General features: G+C 30.3%; 1 protein-coding gene across 1 annotated transcript in view; it reads left to right on the forward strand.

Annotated features, from left to right (window-relative positions):
* Positions 1-3,112: 3,112 nt before the first annotated feature.
* The window catches only part of LOC123305834 (NADPH-dependent diflavin oxidoreductase 1), a 45,263-nt gene continuing 33,571 nt past the window's right edge, over positions 3,113-14,804 (forward strand). Inside the window, exons 1-3 of the mRNA XM_044887670.1 lie at positions 3,113-3,593; positions 3,651-3,902; positions 5,923-6,055. Of these exons, the coding sequence (XP_044743605.1) occupies positions 3,250-3,593; positions 3,651-3,902; positions 5,923-6,055 (729 nt within the window). The 5' untranslated portion in view covers positions 3,113-3,249. The remainder of the gene's footprint in view (positions 3,594-3,650; positions 3,903-5,922; positions 6,056-14,804) is intronic.

Genomic DNA, 14,804 nt, shown 5'->3' on the forward strand with positions numbered 1-14,804 from the left:
TGGTACTGTAGTAGTGTAGTATTCACTTGTTAATGAACGCGTTCAGTAATTCAGTTAGGTTGTTTGGGTATGTTCAACACGACTTCAAAAATCAAAATCCTTAAAGTAGTACGAACGCCAAGGCAAGTTTAGACCTGTGGTTGAAATTATTTGTACTTATTTTAATTAATCTTAATTCATAAGTGTAGGTGAAAACTAAAAATTAAATTTTTCGATATCTGCCTTGGTTTTCGAAATATCGAAAGCTAAATAATTAAACAAAATTTTCATTTTTCGATATTTTCAAGATTACTCCAGATAGCATAATTATAACATAATTCACCATCAAAATTGAAAAAATATACATTTTTAAAATTGTGTCCCCACTACCGTGCTCATACATTCCCAATTAGTTGGGCATTACGGTTTTTTTTGTTTTCAATAATTTATTATACCATGTATATCTGAAAGATATCAAGGTATGTTAAGTTTAGTACCAAGTTTGTAGCGCTTAAAAATATTGAAGCTACGCACTAAATTGTGTCACTAAGACGTCTTAAATATTTCTTATTTCGAATTGAACGTGTCTATTTTGTTCAGAATGAACACTTAAAGAAGTCTTGAGAACGTCGAATGCGTCGATTTAAGAACTGTTAGCTTCGTCAATAGCTCTAAAGAAGTCTTTTTTTTGACATCTTAACAAAGAGCCCTGAAAGAGCGCTTATTTAAGACTTCTTTAGAATTATTGTTTATGAATTCAGAATAAAGGATTCATTTATGTCTTCTTATTTAAGATTAGTTATATAAAATAAAGTTCAAAAACTAAAACCCCGACGCTCTTACAAAATCGTACTCTTAAAAGTATGAAAACAAGAAAACATTTTCATATGAAATTTTTATAATAAGTTAAATCGTCATTACAGTCGGGGACCTCGAAGAGTAACCAGTTTTCCACAGGAACGAAAAGAGGTCACCCGACTGTAATGACGATTTAACTTATTATAAAAATTTCATATGAAAATGTTTTCCTGTTTTCATACTTTTAAGAGTTCGATTTTTTAAGAACGTCGGGGTTTTAGTTTTTGAACTTTATTTTATTTAAACTATTTTGGGGTTATAGTTTCGTGATAAAATATTACAATAAATATATTTTTGAAAAGTGCTAATTACGCCCTTTAATTTGATATCAAAACACGCTTTCATTAAATCCAGATTTGTTTTTCGATCATGATTTATGTCCTCTAGAGGGCGCCATATTTAATTTAATTTTGATGCCACATAGCCTATAACCAGCGGGCAATCAAGACGCTTCTAACGAATAACGATACCTCATTTGTCAAATTATGATAAGTATAGTTTAGAAGCTAGGTGGGAACAAACGAAAATTGATACACTTTAAACTTTTTTCGGTTATATTTTTATGATAAAATATAACAATATATATTTTTTTGAATAGTGCTAATTATGCCCTTTAATTTGATACCAAACATGCTATCATTAAATCGAAATTTGTTTTTCGATCATAACTTTATGTCCTCTAGAAATTGCCATATCCAATTTAATGTGATGTCAGATAGCCTATAACCAGTGGGCGATCAAGACGCTTCTAACGATACCTCATTTGTCAAATTATGATAAGCAGTTTAGAAGCTAGCATGGAACAGATGAAAATACATACATACGGACCAAACACATAACCCTCGCCATTGTATAGTCGGAGTAAAAATAAGATAGTATCCTTAAAATTTAAGGTATAATAACCCACGTAGTCACTACTGTAAAATATTTTCGAAAGAATTTAACCAATTTTTTTCACAGACTAAGAATAAGGCTTACTAATAAATCTCAAAGTTTCTGAAATTTTGACCGCTTAGAACGCGAAATAATTAATGCCTATATAAGTTCCTAATTTTGATCAATTTACGTCAAAATGACGAACTATGGCATTAACAATTCGCGTTCTAAACGGTCAAAATTTCTGAAACTTTGAGATTTAATAGCTGTTATCCTTATACTTAGTTTGTGAAAAAAAATTGATTAAATTTCTGTCGAAAAGTAGATTTTACGATAGTAGCCATCACGCTGGTAATGTACCTGAAAATTATACTTTTATTTAAAAAAAATAAATTTTTTTTATTTTTAAACTTTTATTTAAACAAGTGAAAACAAACAATTGACTGAGTTAATTGTTGAAATACCATGCATAGACATTGTTGATTACTCTATCACATTACACATACATAACTAATATTCCCATATAATACAACTATACAATATAAGCCTAATTTGCGCTCTCACGAGTAAACAGTGATGTTTACGAAAAAATTTTTCAATAAGGAACATTTTTTACATTTAAATTTTTGTTCTATCTCTAACGGTTTACAAGATGGGTCTTACGGACCCAAAACCTAATTGACCTATGTTGCTAAATTACGAACTCGACCTCACTTTTTACGTTCTGAGTACGCTGTAAAAATTTCAACTTGATATCTTTTTTTGTTTTTGAGTTATCATGTCCACAGACGGACGGACAGACGGACAAGCGGATATGGACTAATTAGGTGATTTTATGAACCTATACCAAAATTTTTTTCGTAGCATCAATATTTTTAAGCGTTACAAATTTGGGACTTAACTTAGTATACCTTGCATATTACATTGCATGGTATAAAAAAAAAACCTGTAAATTGATAATCATAAAAAGTAATTATAAAAATAAAAATATTGGTAATTTTAAAAATAAACCCATTTGCATATCATTTATGTAATTTTTGTCTCTGTATGTAATGCAATCTCTGCTATGTTGCAGCCATAATTTCACTGCTCTATCAAAGTTGTTGTGTTTTGCTATGACATTATGTTTCTGCAGTGTATATGATACCTCCCACATCTAAGTGAGGTCATTAATTAAGAGATATCGACTTTCGATACTAATAAACTAATTTATCGCTCATTTTGTCAGTTTGAGGTTGGACATAACTAATTTGTCGCTCAAAGCCAGTGTCAAACGTCAGCATGAGGTTACATCTTAATTGAGATATAACCTCATGAGAGTTGTCATTTTTCTTTTAATGGATTTGTCAGTCTAGTTCATTACATAAAGTCTGTGCTCTTAGCAGTTTCGAATCATGTGTTAACGACAGTTAATATCTAATGACATTTTGTCAATGGAATTATAAAACAAAAAATGAGTTTATAAAATTTACAAAGAACATACAATTTAAATTTAATTAAAATTATATAGTTTGTTTATCTTATTTAACTTGTAGGATGTCTGAATTATCAAATTTTAATTCCGAACACATTCATGATGAATACAGAAAAAATTGTGATAATACCGAAAATGAAACGCGACGTATTACAATTTTATACGGTAGCCAAACGGGAACAGCACAAGATGTAGCAGAAAAAATCTGGCGTGAGGCTAAAAGACACACCTTTCATGCTACAGTTTTACCTTTAGATGATTATCCCGTCACAAATTTCGCGTTTGAAAAATTTGTTGTATTTGTGTGCTCAACCACTGGCCAAGGTGAAGAACCGGATAATATGAAAACCTTCTGGAAAATTTTACTTAGGAAGAGTTTACCTACAGACTGTTTGGCGCATATTTGGTTGGTACAATATGTATAATAAAGTATTTTTAGTGTAACTAAATTTATTGAATTTAGTTTTGCAGTACTTGGTCTTGGTGACTCTAGCTACATAAAATTTAATTTTGTTGCAAAACGATTATTTAAACGATTGCAACAACTGGGTGCTAAAGAACTATTACCAATTGCTTTAGCAGATGATCAACATGAAATGGGAATTGATGCAACAGTTGATCCTTTTATTGAAAGTGTTACGAAGCAAATTTTTATGATTGAACCTTTACCTAGTACGCTTGAACCTACACCAAGCAACGATGATTTTATATGCAGGTAAAATATCTATTTAGTATTTGGTACTTAGTTACTTTAATACGTAACGTATATCAGTTAAAATTACTTAGATTTGTTAAGATACCTCAATCTCACCCATATCCATCAAATAATCCACTTATCACAACCTTATACATTACAGTCTGCTTCAAATCCGCTAATTCTGATTATTCGCTGTTTTGTTTAATTAATAATCCAAGTTTGTGACATCGAACGCCGAACTCAACATTGTTAAAAATCGAAAAAACCATGAAAATTTTTCAAATTTTGGTTATTATAATAATTAAGGGTTGGTTTTTGAAGTCCCCTTTCAAAATATTTTTAGCGTAGACTAAATTTGCTACAATAAGAGACTAGAATCGTCTCTGCACATTTAATAGTTTCCGAGATAAAACCTTTCAAAGTTTATCATATTTTCAAATATTTCATTTTTTTTAGTAACACTAGCACACTCCGTCAAAGGTAAGAGGAACTACACCCCGCTAAAGTAGTTCGAGTGGTGTCAAAAATATTGCGAAATGAGAAAAAATGATGAATTTTGAGCAGCTTTATCCAGGAAACTATTGGATCTACAGAGACGATTCTAGTCTTATATTGTAAAAAATTTAGTCTACTTGAAAAACGTTCTAAAAACTAGCACTTTAGGGTTATAATCGCCAAAATCTGAAAAAATGCCAAAATTTTCACAATTTTTTCGAATTTTGACAAAGTTGCGTTCGGCGCTCGAGGTCACAAACTTGGATTATTGATTGGGTCAACATTATAAACAAGTCTGTAAAAAATCAGAACTGCCGAATTTTACACAAACTACCCGTACTTTCAGACGAAAAAGTTACTGTATTATTATGTTACAACGCACAAATACCACCTTGGTCATATTTTATTTTTAGTATATATTATATGGGAATATCAGTTATGTATGTGGGACATGTATGTATGTGTAATGTGATAGAGTAATCAACACTGTCTATACATGGCATTTCAACAATTAACTCAGTCAATTGTTTGTTTTCACTTGTTTCAAATGAAAATACGTAATGTGCGTTTTCCATTGAAGTGTACAGTCCTCACCCTTATATATTAAGTGGTATAATGTGTTAATATAACAAAAGTTATAAAAAGTATCATGTATGAGAGACTTTGACTTATAAAATAGACAAAACAAATTGAAATAAATTTAAAAAGTTTAGTTTCATAAAGTTCCTAAAGTTCACGATTACGGAGATATAGTCCCAAACGTTTTTCCTTAAAATGGAGACATATCCGCCCTCTTTTTTTTTTGTAAGGATTTTGTGCATTTACATTCAGTTCGTGATACTAAACCTATTTAAATAAAAAAATAACTCCTGTAACTTAATGCAAAAAAAAAAATTCTCTGTAGTCTGTTGTAACAATGGTTTGGGAAATAGATTAAAAAAATTAGTATATTATGGCGGTTTTCCAATAAACCTCCGTTGGAAAAAATATTTGAAGAAGGAATAAGTCTTAAAAACTCTGAAGTCTTAGGAACTCTGAATTTCTCAATGTTTCTGAACCGCCTAATTCAGAGTTATCCAGACTTATTAAGTTTGAATTAGACAGTCCAAAAACGTTGAGAAATTCAGAGTTACTCAGAGTTCCCAAGACTTTCTCAGAGTTGCTAAGACTTATTGAGACTAATCTTTCTTCAAATATTTTTTCCACTAGGGACGGACAAGCAAAAACAAAACTGAAACTCAAATAATAAAATAAATTTTCGGAAACTTTTTGTTGACTGGCGTGTTTTGCGACAGTTGAAAACCCCATATTTGATTATTATTATTATCCAATTGTCGCAAAACACGCCATTTTCAAAAAAATTGCGCAAAGTTAAGTTATTATTTGAACTTACGTTTTGTTTTTGTTTGATAGTTTAGTGGAAAACTGGCATTATAGGGAACTCTGTACATTTGATTGGGATTAGTACTTAATTAATTTGTTTAATCTTTTAATTGAATCAGATATTTAATTAATTGTTTTAAAGGCTTATTTTCATTTTCAGATGGAATGTTGAAGCAGTTGATATGAAAGTAGAGTCGAATAAAATAAATAATATTTATGAAAGTGGAAATGGAAAATCTTTTCAAGTGACTGTTAAGGAAAATGTTCGAATTACAAATAAACTACATTTTCAAGTAAATATAAATAAATGGATAGATTTATATTATACATAACACAACACAAACTAGTTTAATGGATGTGGTAACAAGTATTAGTATACCATTTATTTATCTAAAATGTTTACTGATCTTTTAAATTTGAGCAATCAATATTCTTTCTATTTAGTAAACAAACATTTTATAACGAAATATTGTACAATAACAAATTTAAAATTTTATCAAAAGCACTTGTTAAATTTATCAAACGCAAAATAGTGGACTGGTCGAGTATCTACAAATAGTCATTATAAATGAAAAAAGTTGAATGATTGAATCCAGTTATAGAGAATGGATTTTGATTTTTCTGAATTTCTTATACTAATAAGTAAAAAGTTTACCTATTGAAACCTTCCGCTAATCTTTTTATACTATGTTATTTGATATAATTATCAAGGTATATTAATTTTAATCCCAATTTTCTAACACATAGAAATATTGATGATACGAACAAAATTTTGATATATGTGTTCATAAAATCACCTAATTAGTCAATTCCCGGCTTTCTGTCCGTCCGCCCATCGGTGATCAAGATAGCTCAAAAACGAAAGGAGATATCAAGCTGAAATTTTTATAGCGTGCTCAGGACGTAAAAAGTGAGTTTTAGATCGTAAATGAGCAGCATAGGTCAATTGGGTCTTTGTAAACTGTTAGAGATAGAACAAAAGTTTAAATGAATTCGCTAAATTGTTCGAAAGCCGTATAGATTTACAAAATTCTGCCATTATATTAACTTGAGTGTATTTTTTTTCAATTCTCTTTAATTAAGGAAAAATAACAAGAGCTGTAAATGGAATGTACTATACTAAAAGTAGCATCATTTTCATGGAACAGGTGTTAAAAAAAACAAGTCAAACCAAACAATTGAGTTAATTATTGAAATGCCATTTATAGAAAGTATTGTGTCAGTGCGCTCCCCGCGGTTAAAAATTGATCTTTACGAATAAACGTTTAAAAAAAAAGTTGTTTATTTAAAAAAAAAAAAAATTTTTTCCATTTAAACTTTTTTTCTATCTGTAACGGTTTACAAAGACTCAATTGACTTATTTTGCTAATTTACGATCTCAAACTCACTTTTTACACCCTGAGCACGCTATAAAAATTTCAGCTTGATATCTCCTTTCGTTTTTGAGTTCTCTTGATGATGGGAATTGACTAATTAGGTTTTATGAACACGTATACTAAAATTTTGTTTGTATCATCAATATTTCTATGTGTTAGAAAATTGGGATTAAAATTAATGTACCTTGATAAATATATCATATGCACAGAGTATAAAAACATTAGCAGAAGGTTTCAATAAGTAAACTTTTTACTTAATAGTATAAGAAATTCAGAAAATTCAGAAGTAAAAACCTAATAGTACTGGGCGGCTAGACAGCAACAATTTATTTTTGTTCACAACTAGTAAATCTGCGGCGGTCAAGCATAGGTGTTAGCCTCAATCATATAGAGTGCCAAACATGTAACGTCTGTCTCAAGTTTTGAACTGAGAAAGGGTAGAACCGGTTTAATCAACACATATTCCAAAAAAAATATAGTCAATGTAAGATCATCCGCAATGGTAGAGTATTCTCTCTCATTAGATGGTTGTTGTTGTTGTGTGTTCCATATTCTTTTTAAGGAATGTCGGAGATCACCTTCCTCTATCTATTTCTATCACTAGCATATCTAATTAACTTTTCCAAATTTAAATCTGTCCATGCTTTAATATTATCTATCCACTTGACTTTTTTGCTACCTCTTACTTTGTTGCAGTTCATTTGACCCAATAAAATTACTCTTTGAAACTCGTAATTTTTTCCTAGGATTAAATATCCAAAGTACGCTGTTTGTCTCCTTTTTATGGTTCTGACCAGTGATCTCTCGACTTTTAATTTATTTAGCACATCTTCATTTCTCACTTTGCCAGTCCATTTCACTTTCAGAATTCGGCGGTAACACCGCATTTCAAAAGCATTTAATTTGCTGATTGTGTTGATTTTGAGCACCCAAGTCTCACAACAATATAAAAGCACAGACAACACGTAGCATTTTAATATTTGGATTCTTAAACACTTGTTTAATTTATTGTTCACTAAGAATCTTCTTAATTTATTATACCATGTTGCCATCACACATTAGAACTCAATTCAATATAAGGTACAATATAAATTTTGCTGACTTAATAATCGAAACTATGTCAATATTTTAAATTAGGTTATTATTAAATATTATTACTTAATAATAATATGAATGATTTAGTGTGTTAGAACCACGTTTTAAGGATAACGCTGTCCAGGGCCTAACAATATGTAATATGCAAGGTATACTAAGTTTAGTCCCAAGTTTGTAACGCTTAAAAATATTGATGCTACGCATAAAATTTGGCTATAGGTGTTCATAGAATCACCTAATTAGTCCATTCCCGGTTGTCCGTCCGTCCGTCCGTCTGTAGGAACGATAACTCAAAAACGAAAAAAGATATCGAGCTGAAATTTTTACAGCGTACTCAAGACAAAAAGTAAGGTAGATTTCGTAAATGAGCATCACAGTTCAATTGGGTCTTGTCTCCGTAGGACCCATCTTGTAAACCGTTAGAGATAGAACAAAAGTTTAAATGTAAAAAATGTTCCTTAAAAAAAAATAAACAAGTTTTGTTTGAAACATTTTTTCGTAAACATCACTGTTTACCCGTTAGGCGGAAATTTTATGGTATGTACTTTACTTGAATATCAGTTATGTATGTGTCACATGTATGTATGTGTTATGGGATAAAGAAATCAACACTGACTATGCATGGTATTTCAACAATTAACTCAGTCATTTGTTTGTTTTCACTTGTTAAATATGGATTTAGCTTGTTCAATTTTTTGTTTAATTTCCACGACACTTTCCATATCACTGTCTATTATTTTACCGAGGTATTTTACTCTTCCGACTTGTTTAATAATTGATGGAAGCGCGTCATAATGAATATTTTCGAATTGGATATTTACCAACAACATTGATTATAATATATTTCAAAGTGTGCATTCCAAAAAATATGTCGATAAATTTACATTTTTTTCCCATGGAAAAATTTAAAAAAAATGCTTTACTTTTTATTTTGTTGTATATCCTAAAGAAATTTTTTTATTAATTTACGGGCTAAAACGAGTTTTATTAAATCAAATTTTATTGACAAAATTGTGCCCACCCCCTTTTCGAAGATAAAACCATCAATAAATCTAAAAATAACTGAGGAGCTGATAAATGAAATTATCAGCGGAAAAGGTGATAAAACACATATATGGTATCACAATCGGCTCTATAGCCTAAGTGTGTCTCTAGTGGACACTCAATATAAATAACCTAACCTAACTAATTTTTATTTTTGTTTATTTATTATTTATGTTTTTTTCACTAGCTTGTATACAATTTTAAACGTTAAAGCCTTTGCCTAGTAATCTTAATTAAAGAGAATTTTTTCAATTTTCTTTAATTACGATTACTTGGCAAGTTATTTATCTGTCTATACATATAATTATGTGTAGGCCTTTATATCATAAATAAACATCTATTATATAACCGAAAGGCTTTGACGTTTAAAATTGTATACAAGCTAGTGACCAAAACATAAATAATAAATGTTTGTAGCTACTTTGAAATGTAAAAGGCCATTATTTGAGGGAAGGAATGCACACTTTGAAATATATTATAATTAATGTTGTTGGTAAATATAATTTTCTCTGACTCAAACGATTCTACAATAGAATGGAAGGGAATACAAATTAAAGTTGGTACCGTAATTGCTTGATTGTAGTGAGCTTTAATTTATGGAAATTCATTTTAATATATGTAGTTAGGCGTTGAAAAATAATTTTTACAACAATTAATTTGCTAAGTCCATTTTATTTTAAATTATATCGACACGTGTTTCGGATTTTATCCGATTTTGGAAATGTGTACTTTGTATCACAAAAACAGCTCGTATAGACTAAAATTTGTTTTTCATTATTTAAAAATAAAATACGTCATACAATTAGACAAATAGGTTTGGTAATACATATTACAACAACAAGTAGTTTATACAATATTTTTGACCATTTCTTCGAATTTTAACAAAAAATAAGTGACAATTGACTGACTTAATTGTTAAAATACCATGTATAGACAGTGTTGATTATGCAATTGTTTGTTTTATTGCATCATGCAAGTAAAGGAAGATAGTCACTCTTACACATAAAGTAATAAGAGTATCTTACCTCTCACTCAATCAGTGGATGTAGTATATGCTATAAACAAACACATACGTAATATATGTAATGTATAAATTTAAAAGATATACAATTGGTATATACTATACGGTTTGTAAACTATATCGTTTTCCATTTATATTATATGAAGTAAGAAGAGTTCTTATGTATAAAACAAAGAGAAATTATATATGTGTATACATGAACCCAGCCGTTCAGACTCATCACTTGAAAGTTGTACACATACAATACCAATCACACACAGTAACACATAACCATAACACACCAAACACACAGTACACATTCCTTCTTTGTTTTATACATATTTTCGTTATTGAGTTATCATGTTAACAGGCTGGTAGACGTACAGTGAACCAACAATTGACTAGTTAGGTGATTTTTCGAACACCTATACCAGAATTTTGTTGATATTATCGATATTTGTGTGGTCTAGGTACAAACTTGGGACTAAACTTATTATATCTTGATATATTTCATTTATACATGGTATAAACAGTAACAATTTATCTATTTAAAAATAATGAACATTTATTTATACTGTGTGGGAATAAATTTATTTAATTACTGTGTGTGAAAAGTTTGGATGGAAAACAATCAGTTCTTTCATTTTGTAGGATATCTGGATCTGGACCATCCTTTTCTTATGTATTTGCAAATATTCAAACACATATAATCTATGGCCTATTTTCTTAATATGTAAGATGTGATTGAAATAATAATAATAATAATAATAATAATAATGGAGTTTAACCTCCGTGTTTCTGACATATGCGTCTATAACAGAGGCCACCCACAGCATTACTTGTTAATTTTTATTTATTTAACTTACATACATATTTACAACAATTACATTTTGATGTGGGTGGATTCGGTTACTTCGTTCTTATCCGAGTGACGACAATGTGGTCACTTCTACCGCCCCCATTAATTTTTTTTTTAATGTTCACACTGCCGCTGCCAGGATTCGAACCCGAAACCTAAGACTAAATAGACGACCGGTCTAAGTCTAGCTCTCATTTAACTGTTCGAACCTTTCATTGACTGAAATTAATGTGGTGTCCAAAAGACAGTTGAAAAATTCAACCTCAAATTTTTTTTCTGAAGAAGTTATAGAGTCTTCGTGCAAATTAACCAGCTAGACGCTTAACACATCGAATTCTTGTTGTAGCTCTAAACACAGGTTCAATTTCTAGCTCTTCGGCCAATTTCTTCGCAGTTAAAATAGCGTTTTTAAAGCCTGTATTTCTATAGTCTTTCAAGAAATTGCAGCATTTTTTCAACATTTCTGTACATTTTACGAGATCCATGTCTGTTGATTGTAGAGATTTACTCACGATATTTATTTGAAAAAGTATGTCATACCAAACAACCAATGAAACTACGAAGTTGAAATCTTTAAGCTGTTGGGCTAGAGTAGTAGCCTCATGAGACACTTGAACATCAGTCTTCTGAGTTTCAAAAGCCAAAGTAATTAAAGCATCATGGATGGCACTAATTTGATAACGGGCTGCTTTAACACTGCTTATTCTTGCTTCCCAACGTGTGTTTTTTTTATGGTATATAGTCCCAAGTTACCGATTAGAATTTTCCATCGATGAACAGAAGCTGAAAACAATATGAACAACCTCAGTATCCCAAACAAAGTGACTGATTTTACAGATGACTTAGCAGCATCGCAAAGCACTAGATTGTAGTTATGACAGCCACGGTACACAAACACACGGTTTATGTCGAGAATTCTCCTTTGAATCCCAATATTTTTCCCATTTATATTCGCCCCGTTTTCATAACCCTGACCCCTACAATCATTCAATTTCAGTCCGTATTTATTTAAAATATTTATAATAACTTAAGTCAGTCTTTCACCAGTTGATTCATTAACAGGTATAAATTCCAAGATATGCTTTTTTACAGACATTTTATCACTATCTGATAAATGGACAAATCGTAATGTCAGCGAAAATTGTTCTACATGACTAATGTCTGGAGTACAGTCAGCTATAATAGAATAATATTTTGATTTCTTGGCGTGTGATATGATTTCTGACTTCACTTTTTCACCCATCAGCTCTATTAATTCATTTTGAATGTCGTTTCCACAGTAGTAGTCTGAAACATCACCCTTCATAGCTAATCGCAAGTGCTCCTGCATAACTGGATGAAATACTAAGTTCGACGTTGAGCTACTATCAAGCAGTCGACAACAGAAACAATAAACTCGATCCTTAGAAACGGAGTAAATTAAGCAACGACGCTGAATTGTTTCATTGTTTGCAAATTTTTTTTTTTGTGAAATGGGAATTAGAGAAATGTCGGCCTGTATCATTCTTTGGATAATTATCAATGTGAGTTTGCACTGGGCCATTAGTATCTTATATATTTAAACGAGCAATTCATTCTTGTATATATATATATATATATATATATATATATATATATATATATATATATATATATATATATATATCTTGGAAATGGCTCCAACGATTTTCATGAAAATGAGTATGAAGGGGTTTTTTGGGGCGATAAGTCGATCTAGCTAGGTTTCATTTATCAGAAATGTCGTTTTATCCGTCTTTTCATGAAAAATTGAAACATACAATGTAAAATAGGACTGTGCCTGACATCTATTGGTGTATAACGTAGTTAATGAAATACAATGCAAATTATAACATAACAAAAAGGAGGCGTTTGAGTAGTCTAAAGTGAAAAATATGACTCTTGCTGACATCTATTGGCGAATAACCGAGCAAAGTCGGTCATCCAGATATTGATCATTTTATGATCAATATAATTTTGCTATTTCGAGTGGCTGGATCTAATATATTCGGCACAACAGCACTAACGTCAACTAGAATTTTTGGTTGTTGTACATCACCAATGGAGTCATCCTCAGCAGCATTTTTAATTGTATCACAGCTTGTCTCCTCACTTTGGGAAACTTTGTCCGCAATCTCTTCAACAAAATCTTCAATAATCTGATTTGACTTTGATAGAGGCTCCACTACAGATATGCTCATTTGTATTCCAGATGTAGATATCATATTCTGGTCTCCCTTTTTTATTGTGATATATTTATCTTTATTCATGAACTTTTTTGTTCTTTGAAATTCTTGTTCTTTTTCTGCATTTTCATCCAGATGGTTTTCTTTTGATATGATCAGACATTTTGTACTTATTAATTTTTGTAATCAATAAAATCTGCAACAAATGAAATCTCTAAGTTTAAACATTTCTACAAATAAATTACGCTATTGAGCGAGGATGACCAATACGCGTTATATTCGGCATAACAATAGTTAACTAGATTTTTCGAACTTATTTGCCGTGTATAAAAGTAAGGTTGAATGTGAATTAGACATTTTTTCTCGCTTTAAAAAGTAGGTAATCTATGTATATTTTCGGGGTTCACACTCACATCAAAATTTCATCATTATCTAATTCGTTAAAAAGATTAACCCGCCCCAAACATTTAAACAAACAAACAATTAATGTTACCTCTTGGTTATAATAAATATAGATAGTTAAAAGTACTTACCTTATTAAATTATCTGTAAAACCATATCTTTTTTACACTATTTATACAACTTTTTGGATAAAACTAATGTTACTTGGTAGTAGAAACGAAAAGTGACCAACATTAGCATTGCAACGTAACATTTACCGTCTGATTACTACGTCACGTCTTTTTTTTTTTTTTTTGAAATAATTGGAATAATAGTTTTGTACGTCCATTGATTTTGACAATGTGAAACTTAAAGTAGAAACTTATAGCTTTCAAATGAATATACAAGTTAATTTTGGTGTCGAGTTTGCTGTTTTGTTGTTTTTATGATATTTCATTTAAGTAATCGATTCAAATAAAAATTGCATAGAGCAGAAGGGTAATCGGATCCCTCATTAGACCTGTCAATTAATTTTACGAAAATGCATTTTTTTAAATAAAAAAATGTGGTTTTTCGTAAACTGTTAATATCTAAGAACACAGTGTTGCGGGATTTTTTAAACGTAATAAAGTAAGCATCACATTCTCTGATATTTTCAGGATCATTACTAAACTATAATTATTACAAAACTGTAAATCGCCATTTAAAATCTTTTTATCCAGCCGACTGTTTTAAATTTTACAAGACAAACTACACAACTTATTTCAAATTTATTTGGTTTCATTTTGTAGGTTTTTAATAATTATGAATATTGTTGGGAAAAACTTTTATTTGGTTTTCTATTTGTACTCTGTAATATTTCGCCATAATATCTCTGTTTACAATTTTAATAATTTACAAATTGAATGGTTTGTATTTTTTTAGAGAATAGTTTGTCCATGGGGCTTGAGTCACATATAAAGAACGGGAACAAATTCGAAACGTTTACGATTCAACTATTGTTACAATGTTACACGACGTTTTTCATGTAGTTGTACACAAAGCTACCACGGCCCTCAGAGACAAAGGTATATACAAAGATCATTATGTAGTGTAATATGCTAT

The sequence above is a fragment of the Chrysoperla carnea genome, chromosome 1 (assembly GCF_905475395.1).
Source record: "Chrysoperla carnea chromosome 1, inChrCarn1.1, whole genome shotgun sequence".
In the NCBI taxonomy this organism is placed as follows: domain Eukaryota; kingdom Metazoa; phylum Arthropoda; class Insecta; order Neuroptera; family Chrysopidae; genus Chrysoperla; species Chrysoperla carnea.